Raw genomic sequence first — 10,435 nt, 5'->3', positions numbered from 1 at the left:
CTTCAGGATTCCTGCATGAATAAGATAAGATAGTAATGGCAGTGACTGTGATATAGTTAAGATCAGTATCGTTTTGATGATGTTTACAACACCAACTTGAAAAATGTTAAAAGACATCTTGGGTTCTTTTTTTCATTTATTGCACAGGTTTTTGGCATTAAATGTGATGATGCTGAGTCAACAGGAAAACCTTACAAATTATTTCATTTTATTGCTCTTGTAGAAGTGTTTTTCTTTTAAGGGGGGGGGGGTTCCTCTGGCAGAGCTCTTACGAATGATCTACCATTGAGTAAGTTACCCTAATTATCCAATTAATCCCATGATCTATGAATCATAGTAAGTTGAGGAAAACACTCATCAAAACATGACAACTAAATATCAGGTCTTAATATCTTGTTTTTACTATCATTTCAGTGGATCTCTGATGTTATCATTAATGCATGACTTTTATTTTGGGGGGAGAGGGGTATTTTTGGATTCAATCCCTTTTGGATTTTGTAGTTGAATTCTTCTCATTTTCTTTCTATTTCATGTTGTAGCTGCTCTAAAGATCTCCCAATAAATGGATGTGCTTTTCCACTTCTTAACTATTGAGCTGAATTACAGGACAGAACAATTTTGAGGCTGTTCATTATACCACCTGCTCTCCTCTTCTTACGGCAAGGTGAACAAATCTTAAGAGCGGACCTTTATCTGATGTCCTTGTTCAGTAGGAGACTGTAATTTATTAGGCATGGCTCTCCATGACCCAAAGGACCCAGCTCTTCTCTTTTGAACAACGCTGTGTGAAGCACACCCTGAAGTTAAAGTGCAAGAGCTCCCTCTACTGTTGTACTTGGGTAAGATATACTTGCTTTGCATGCGAGTATAATCGCTTGTCCTGTGAAAGGGAGAAAAGGTAACAAAGCATCCAATATGTTCACAAAAGTAGTTTATTGTGCCTTTTTACTGTTTATATGGCTTTTCTTTGTATGACAAGAGTTGACATAAACAGAGGGTTGACAACATGTTGGCCATGTTGAACAAAACAAAAACATAAGACAAAATAATCTCAATATTCTGCCAGCATGACCATCACCAGCATTATAACAGCCCAGCAAGGGAGGAGAGATGAGTTCATCACACATAAATGTTTGTGTGACAGCACCATGCCAAGGACATCCACCCCAATGACTGAAAACATGTTGAAGCATTCACACACTTACACATGCTCACACACAAACAACAAAAATGAGGAGACCTGCCCATGCTCAGAAGACAAGTGTCACTGCTACAAAGAAATGTTCATATTGCTTCAAAAGAGAGGCAGGAAAAAAAAGTATGTATTATATATCATCCATACTTTCCCACTGTGACAATTTGGCAAAAAAAAAAAAAGTGATTAATGAGAACAAACAATCTTCTGCTCTTTTACAAATTGAAGGGAGAATATAAACAAGAATACAAAATGAGATTATGGCTTTAGGGATGAGAAGGCAGGCTGCTGCATGGATGCCAGCGTGAGCGCCGGTGGGGCAGTAATGATAAAAGACGATGAGCATCCGCCTCCCCCTTCTAAAGAGTTGGGCTGGCATCCATGCTGTTTTTCAAACTGGTTGCCTTCTATGTACATACAAAGGGGTTTGAGAATCCATACATAGTCAAGAATACACACATAAATATTGCCCGTTTCTAGCATGCCTAAAAAGCAGCTAGGGTTTGGTCCTCACTGAAAAGCCCTGAGTCTGATTTGATAATGTCTTCCATAAGAATTCCTGTTTTAGGTTTGCATATGCCTTTAAAAAGTTTGAAGCAGCTATGCTGCTATGTGTGGAAGTTTGTGTTGGTGCTGACTGCATGAATTTATCCACTGATGTCACTGGGGAGTGCTCTAAGGTTGTATTTATTATGTTGATGTTACCATCAGTTCTGACACAAAAGTGCTACATATACAGTCAAGTCTAAATCTCCATCCCAGTACTCTGGGCCAGGTCAGCATATCTGCTACCACTAAGAATAAAATGGAAGAAGTGTATGTGTGTGTGTTTGCTGTAAGCTTACACTGCCTGTAGGCTTGAGGGTGTATTTTTAGTGCATATGAAAGGGAGCACATTGCTGTGAGGATTGCATGACTATAGCTGGAGTCCCTGCCAGTGGTCAAACTCAAGCTTCATAGATAACTTTTTCTAACTTTGGCACAAAGATACTTCCTGCATTGACAGCATAAGTCAGCTGCAACTACAACAAAAATAGAATAATGCCAATTCCCTGATAACAGAAACGGATTAAATCATTGCAACATAATAATAGTCCTCTGGATTGATTATCATTGACATCCACAGTGAGTCATAGTGCTCAAAGAAGCCCGAGCTAAGCATATGTAGCTGATAAGGAAGACCCAGTCAGTTCTAATTACCCTTCTTTCCCTCTGAATATCTTCTCAGGAAAGCTCTTCAAAGAAAAATATGTCTAAAGGATTCATATATGAAGCCAGATTAACACATACAGGACAAAATATAATGGTATATAGATATGCATGGACTTCAGAAACTCAAAAAAAACAAAGAAAACAATATTTAAAAGCAATAAGCACAAAAAAAGGTTAGCATACTCAATTTTGGTTTTGTCCTGTACTTTTTTTTGTGATGTGCTTGTTGTAATCATTCCAAAAATCACTTGCTCAGTTCTGGTATCTGGTTAGGCTATTTCCCTACTTAGATACAAACAACAACAAAAGTTGGGGGGGAGGGGGGAGAAATATTTAGCTTTCTCAAAGAGGTTATGTTCTTTTTGTCACGTTAACTTCCCTCGTGGCTATGCCAAGAGTTCATATGGTTCGCTGCCATCTCCCATCGACTTTCTGGAGTTCACTAGTCATGGACCATGTGGCCTGAGTTAGAAGTGTCTGTGCACTTAAGGCTCTGCTGTGCTTCACTGAGGAAAACACAGTGATGTGCAGTAAAGAGAGCGGAGGGGGGCAAGAGAAGGCCAGCATTTTTAAGGTGGGAGAGTGAGGTTGTGCTGTATGTTTGTGTGTCTATATGTGGATGTACTTGTGTATGTTTGCAGAACCTTTGTGTGTGTGAGTATGTCTGTGCATAAAATGCTCTCTTCACTGTGCTCTCCCAACAAGGCCTTTCCTTGACCCATCCAAGTTATCCAAAACTCCCCAAGGCTCCCCATCACTGTCTGAGCCCCGATCTCGCTCCTCATCTCCTACATCATCATCATCGTCTTCATCTTCCTCCTCTGGTGAAGGCTCGCTGCCATTCTCTGTTGCCCAGCTGTCATCCTCTTCCTCTGCCTCTTGCTTCAGGACCAGTGCTGGTGGTGGCGGTGGGGGTGGCAGCGGGGGCGGCAAGCTCTCATTGAACTCGGTTTGGTCATCAAAGGCCTCTGGGTTCTCAAGCATCTCCCTGATCAAAGGAGGCATTGGCCCTGGGATTTCCATTTTCAGAGTAATAGCTCTTTCTGCTCCTGAAAACAAGAGTATGAGTTAACAAATAATTGGTAAGTCAACAACACTACTCTTACACAAATGAAGATGCACAAAGACTGATGTTGGAAAATCTGATATCTGGTTTTGATTCTTTCAAACAAATTACAGTTTTTACCAAAGAAAGACATGAGAAGAAAAATAAACCAAGGAGTGGCCCATTTTATGAACCTCAACTACATTCGGGTCACTTTGTCTTAAAGAAATTAAAGAATGGGCTCAAACTTAAGATCTATATAGAAAACCAAAGTAGCAATATATTAAAGATATTTAAAAAACAAAATAAGATAGAGCAAACACTTTGCTTTTGGATTTGTCCAAGTAAATCAAATGTATGAACAGAAGCAGATTACAACAGTAATTGCAAGTCCAATTGTTAACGAAGTGTGATGGATGTGGTGACATTCGGTAACAAGATGCAGATTTTGACCTACAATATCTTATCATACCTGTTTTTTATAAGTTAGTGGATAAACAGTAATTGTTTCTTTCATTCAATAATAATATGCTTATTATACACAGATGTGAACATTGAAATAAATTCTAAAAATTACATGTTTGAACTTAAGCGCAAATAATCAGCCTTGTGCTAATGCACTCTTTCAGTCTAGACCTGATAAAATTATCAAACTATTTTCCAATTTTATTTTTGTGATATGCTGATATTATAATCAAATTTGAGGTGAAAGGAGGATGAAAAGTTGGTGGACTTTCCCTAGAAAACAGGTAAAAATGTATTCTGGAAATCTAGAGGGAGATCTTTCACCTTTTCATTGAATCATAATAAAAAAATGGTCTGAAAAGTAATAACAAATTTGAAATATAAGAAATTTAAATACTGACCCTTTGTACTGATGCCTCTGAGGTCGGTGATTTTCATCAGCATACGGGGGAACATGTGGGGTTTGTTGGGACGACGGCGGCGGGCATAGATCTTAAGAGCCTCAAGTAGGGGCTCTTGCAGCTTATCCACTTTCTGGGGTTCCTCTAGATCCATGCGGTCTGATGGATGACATAGACAACACATAAAGTTCTCTTTAATGACTTAAAATACATTTTCTGCATTGTTTAAATTAGTTTTGCATATGAAGACAAATTTTCTGGGCAAAATATTAACACTTTTTTAATTTACAGATTAGCAATAACTTCCTTTTTATTTAGACTAATTAAATATTTTTCCATCTGTATGCTGCACTACCTCCACAGATGAGGCAGATGGCACTGAGAAGACCAGTTTCTGTGTCATCCATCTCCAGCGGCAGAAGCTGGCCAGCAAAGGCAAACACCAGGTCTGTGAGTGGTCCAAAGCCAGCATTGTGCATTTGAGTTCTGTTCAGAGTCAAGCCATCTGAGAAGGTCATAGTGTCCTGTTCTGGGGTGTAACGTGTGCAGATTCTCAACATCTATAAACATGGAACAAAATGAAACCAAGTTAAATATTATATAAAGGTGGTATGAAAAGGGCTTCAAACACAAAATAAAATAAATAAATAAATCTGAAAAAGGTACATAGTTTGACATGAGCTTAAGACATTTGTGTTCACCCTACATTAAACATTGCATTGCCTTGTATACTTTGCTACACTACCATTGTTGTCCAGCAGATGCCAGCACACTCTCATCTCAACATGAATTCTTTGCCCACATCTTCATAATTAAGTGAAGAAATAGACAAAGCAATCAAAAATTGCTCCTCACCAGTATGTCCAGGCAGGCTGACTTAAGTAGAGTGATTTGGTCAGCTATGGTGAGGGTGGTGAAACCTGGCAACCGCTTTGCAAATTCCACAATCTTGATGATGCATTTGGTGGAGAGCTCACTGAACTTGTCCCACAGTCCCAGATCCAACTGAACGCGATGGTCTGAGCTAGAGTTCTGAAAACACAGCAAATCCTTACACCCTGTATGCATCAACAGTGACCTTCACAACACATTTACAGTTTTTGGCAATCAGATTAAATAAAAAATCCATTTCCACGTTGCATTGAACATTCAGATTGTACACAGATGGCTTAATGGGAAACATAATAAGTTAACCTGCCAATATGTTTGGAAAGGTACAGTGAATTTATGTCTTTCCTTCCATTTTGAGAGTCCTTGGTGATGGCATAGTTTAAAAAATGTTGCCACTTGCACCGTGAGTTAAAATCAGACATGAGTATATGTTTGTGACTTACGGTGGTATATTTTCCAAGTTGGCAAAGTGATGGGAAAGTTTCTTGGTGAGCTTTGCTGACTTTATTTACCAACTCCTCAAGTTCACCACTTAGCTCATAGCTCTCGGGAAGCACCACCTCCTCCTTCACATCCTTCTTCTTCTTGTTTCTGTCATTACGCACAGCTGCGTAGAGCAATGAAATAAAGTTACAAATTATCTAAACATATTTCGATTTACGTCAAAGATCACCAACATAATGAACGTAATGTTAATTCTGTCGGATGATATGCCCTGCATAGTAAGGGTCTATCACCGATATCAACAATATGATGCCTGTTGTACAAATAATAACAGATAACAGAAGATACTCCTATTGGTATTAACATGGACACTACTGGCACCAGCTATCTCTTTCTTATCATCCACTCACTTCCTTGTCAATCTATCTCTTCACCAATGCACACAGCCAACCTAAACTATCCCACTCTGCCTCCTCTCTATCCTCCGCCTCCCATACTTTCCTTCCTCTCAGGATATCCAGTAATAGCAGAGGCACAATGTGATCCCGGTCTTAACACACATCCCACACAAACATTACACCCACATACATGTCCCACGGGCTGTGTGAAGGGCAAGAAACTGCCACTTATTGTACACACAGCCATCCACACAAAAAGGGCAAAATAAAGGAGCAAAAAGAAAAAGGAAAAAAAAAAAACAGGGTCTTACTACAAACAATATGAATACTGCTGTAATTATCTTTGTCATAACTTTAAATCTTGTTTTCTCCTGTGCTGTCTTCATGAATGAAAGCAGTGTCTGTTGCTGGCCAGAGGGGCGAGGTTTTGTGGTGAAACAGGAAGTCAGATTCATTTTGTAAAGCGATTAGTCATATGATTGGTACAGTGCCCAGCCTCGCCCCGATCACCACCCCTGGAAGACTCATCATCTGCTTCTATCTCAGCTGCATAGTTTCCCAGAGTTTTCTGACAGAGCAATAAGAGATCAGCTAAAAAAAAAAGTGTGTGCAGATTAATGTGTGTGTATGTGAACACACATAAGATGCAACCAAGCAGATAAATATCTTGAGGATGTAAGATCCCAATTTTGAAGTGTTTCAATCTCTTTAGTTCTGGTGGGCTCACCTTCTTTGGACATGCCGACCTCAAAGCACTTCTGCAGCCTGCAGTACTGGCAGCGGTTGCGTGTGACCTTGTTAATCTGGCAGTTCTTGTCTCGGTGGCAGGTGTACACCATGTTCTTCTGGATACTGCGACGGAAAAAACCCTGAAGCATCAGGAAGCAAGAGACAAAAGAGGATGAGGTAAGAGAAAGATAATGTGTATTATAGTTATCAAGAGAAGGATGTGACTTTTAATTTAGGCAAGATTGTCAAAAGAGCTATATCCTCAATCTGACAGAAAAGAATACCATATTTTTGTAAAAAAAATAAATAAATAAAAAAAAAAAACTGTCTGGAGACAGAGCATAGCTCTAAATAACCTGTCAGGTTTCTCTCACCTTGCAACCCTCACAGGAGCTGACCCCATAGTGGTACCCGGAGGACTTGTCCTGGCACACAAAACAGGGTTTGTAGACACGAGGTGGGGGAGGTGGAGATGGAGAACTGGGTACCATCTCCTCTGAGCTGGTGCTCTGGGTCTCCACCGCTATGGAAAGAGAAGAAACAGAAAAACACAGAAGAACACATGAGCATATAAGATTTCACTAATCATTATCCTACATCTAAAGTTCAGTCTACAAATGGCTCAGGCACATTTGTGAGTTCATGTCGAAGATGTGTTTGGTTGAGTTTGTCAAACTGCACTCAGACATGACAGTTTCCAGCCATTCGTTTTCCTGTGTCAGACACACTAAGTAACGGTTGCATTAATATTTAGCCTAAAGATGAATTGAGATCACAATTTTTAGCTTGTCCCTTTGTAAAACAAAATTGATAACACAGTAGCGTAAAAGACATATGATTCATGACCAACAGACAAGTGTTTCCTGGCACTAATTGTCACGCCAAGAGGTGAGTCTAAGAGGCAAATCTGGAGATATTACTGGTTCATCTGACCACAGAAAAATGAAGGGATAATGTATGCCTGATAGCACAGACAAAACTATCTTTATGCAGTAAGCAAGAGTACTTGCAAGTGGCAAGTTGTCTAATATGCATGGGCTTTAGATTTACTTAAGCCAAGAAGTCACAAGCTGGCTACTCCTCATTCCACACACTGACAACAGTGCGTGTGGGTGCCTTACGCACAGAGAAGGCACACGACAATCACACAGGCTTGCAAAACTGGTGTAAGGCTTTACTTCTATCTTTCAAATTGTAAAATAGTTGTGACGTCAGTGTCTCCTCTTGTCACATACTTGTCATGATACATTACACTTCATTATGTTCCAAAATAAACTCTGCATAAGCTTCCATACTCACTCTGAGAAACATACACTTATGAAACTAAACCTATGTCTGCACAAACTCAGTCACACATGTACCCCCCTACCATCCACACACACAGTCACACGTTTACCCTTGGTCACCCTATAACTTCAACCCCCAACTCTACATCTTACCACCCCCTGACACACAAACCCTATTTTCTCTTGTTTCCTGGCCCTAAATTCCTCAGTGCAGCCCTGCCAAGTTTTAACAGAGGCCTAAGCTCGTAAGGCAGCCTATAAAGACAGTCCCATGGCTGAACTGGAGGCCCCAGCCCGGCTGGCCAGCACTTTATTGGGACTCGGTCACCTTGGGCAGCTATTCACACCACCAGCTGTAGCTCCCAGCCCGTAAAAAAAGCCAATCATAAAATAAAAAACAGGGAGGCTCTAAAATTCTAACTTTTACTGCACCTACCTCCCCCCAGCACCTTCAATGGAAAGCACAGAGGGCTTGCCTAAACTTAACCTGCAATCAACCGCTTCTTTTTTTTTTCCCACTCAAGGCTGGGGCAAAAACCACCAGCTTGGCTTTTTACTAGAGAGGGGTGACTTCAAAAAGAAAAAGGGGAGGCATAAAAAGAAGAATTTGATGGAAAAAAAAACAGAGAAAGGGGAAGAGGACGGTGAGGGGTGGGGACACAGTTGCTCCTGAGGGCAAGTCTTGTTCAAGACCAAGTTGACCGTCGCCACTACTTTTACAACAGCTGCTGTGATTGACCCACTGCAGCCTCATTAATGATAATAACAGAAATTCGTTAAACATTTTTCATTTATTGCCTGCTTCTAAAACATATGTCTTTTATTTGCATTTTTATATTTGACTCTTCAGAATTCACATTTAAATTCTTCCTTTGAAAGCACTGCTTTGCAAGAGGCAAATATGTTTTCCATTAGATTTTAGAACAATCCCAAAGCCAAATGTGTAAATCAATTTAAATCCGAAGTTTATGCCCACTGACTGTTTCTACAGCAGTTTTCATCTCCTTGGCCAGAATGTAACTAAGCAGCAGAGTCAGTGGGAGAGCAGAAACCCTCTGAATGTTCCATGAACCACTGTTGATGCAATAATAACATCACCAGTTGAAGCTCCAGACTAAGCTCTGACAACCCCTTAGAAAGGGACAACCTATTTGGGGCGCCCTCGAGTAACAAACACCAACTGATATGGTCCAAATGGATAGACAGAGACAAAGACAGAGAAAGTTCATCCAGGAGAAAACTCAAGACATCCGTGCTGGAGAAAATACATCATGCTCTGTCAACACATGGAACATGTTTCCTGCCGAATAACATCTCTCCTGAACCAACCTCCCAAACTGAGCCTCATTCAGCCAACTACATCCAAATCCCCTCTGCCACTTACCCCAAGGCGCCACAGTGAGAGGGCCCATTCAGGCGACCACCATGAGCCCCTTTCCCTGTCTCTTCAACTCAGCTCATCACTATTTAGAAAACAAAGCCTGTGAAATGAGAGGCCCTCCTTATCAGCGCTCGGAGGCCTGGGGCACCATTTGCATGACAATCTGCTGGCCGAGGCCTGAGAGCTGATGACGGACAGATGAGTTGAGAGGACTGGGATAGGTGGGTGGCTACTGTTGTTGGAGGAAGAAATGAGGATAAGAGATTCAAGAAGTAGGGTTAGTTTAGTTATCAGTAGCCACTCTTCTCTTCCTAAGTATCAGTTTACTCCCTAATCCGTTGTTGCAATGGTCTTCGTGCACCAGTGGCCCATTTGCACTGACCAGACCTAATCTTCTGCTCATACACACATTACACACTAGCACACACAGAGAACAATCTGCCCCACTAACATTAAATTCTTTAGCCTGAGTGGGATGTTTAGTACGTCACTCCACAACCTCATTAGATGTAAAATGTATCTGCACATGACAGAAATAGCTGTTTAGCTGAAGGTGACTTCAACTAGGTCAATTGCATTACATTCTAAGTTTAGTGAACCGAGTCAATCGGCATCCCTTTGGGTTCAACAGATATGATAGAAGAGAAGGCAGAGTGTAGAAAGGCATAATGTATAAAAACATGAGACTTTATCATGTGACTAAAGTTGCATGCTGTTCACCCAATTGAAAAAGGGAATGTTTCCAATGTATGTCAGCAAAGCATGACTATGCAGCTTCTGTTAAAAGACATCTGTTGCAACACAGGCCTTTTAACTGAGCAACATATCACATTCTGACAATGTAACAACTATTCTTTCACAATAGGCCTGCAGATTTTGTCTACATGACTTCTTTGTATGATTGAATCTTCAGTGGGACACTCAGGAGTCTTGTTTTGGCAAATGAGAGCAAATATCAATGATCATCTTAGTGTTTATAATGAAGTTT

At 40.5% G+C, this 10,435-nt stretch overlaps 1 protein-coding gene across 2 annotated transcripts in view; it reads right to left on the bottom strand.

Moving 5' to 3' along the window:
- Positions 1–914: 914 nt before the first annotated feature.
- Positions 915–10,435, bottom strand: part of rarga (retinoic acid receptor gamma a) — a gene marked incomplete at its 5' end in the record, with an annotated part of 30,198 nt that continues 20,677 nt past the window's right edge. For both annotated transcript variants that reach the window (XM_079239489.1, XM_079239490.1), the window contains 7 exons: positions 915–3,456; positions 4,319–4,477; positions 4,674–4,878; positions 5,174–5,350; positions 5,653–5,816; positions 6,779–6,920; positions 7,155–7,303. In XM_079239489.1, the coding sequence (XP_079095615.1) occupies positions 3,092–3,456; positions 4,319–4,477; positions 4,674–4,878; positions 5,174–5,350; positions 5,653–5,816; positions 6,779–6,920; positions 7,155–7,303 (1,361 nt within the window). In that variant the 3' untranslated portion in view covers positions 915–3,091. The remainder of the gene's footprint in view (positions 3,457–4,318; positions 4,478–4,673; positions 4,879–5,173; positions 5,351–5,652; positions 5,817–6,778; positions 6,921–7,154; positions 7,304–10,435) is intronic.

This window comes from Telmatherina bonti (genome assembly GCF_933228915.1).
Source record: "Telmatherina bonti genome assembly, chromosome: 4".
Taxonomy (NCBI): domain Eukaryota; kingdom Metazoa; phylum Chordata; class Actinopteri; order Atheriniformes; family Telmatherinidae; genus Telmatherina; species Telmatherina bonti.
This window is presented reverse-complemented; position numbering and strand designations above follow the sequence as displayed.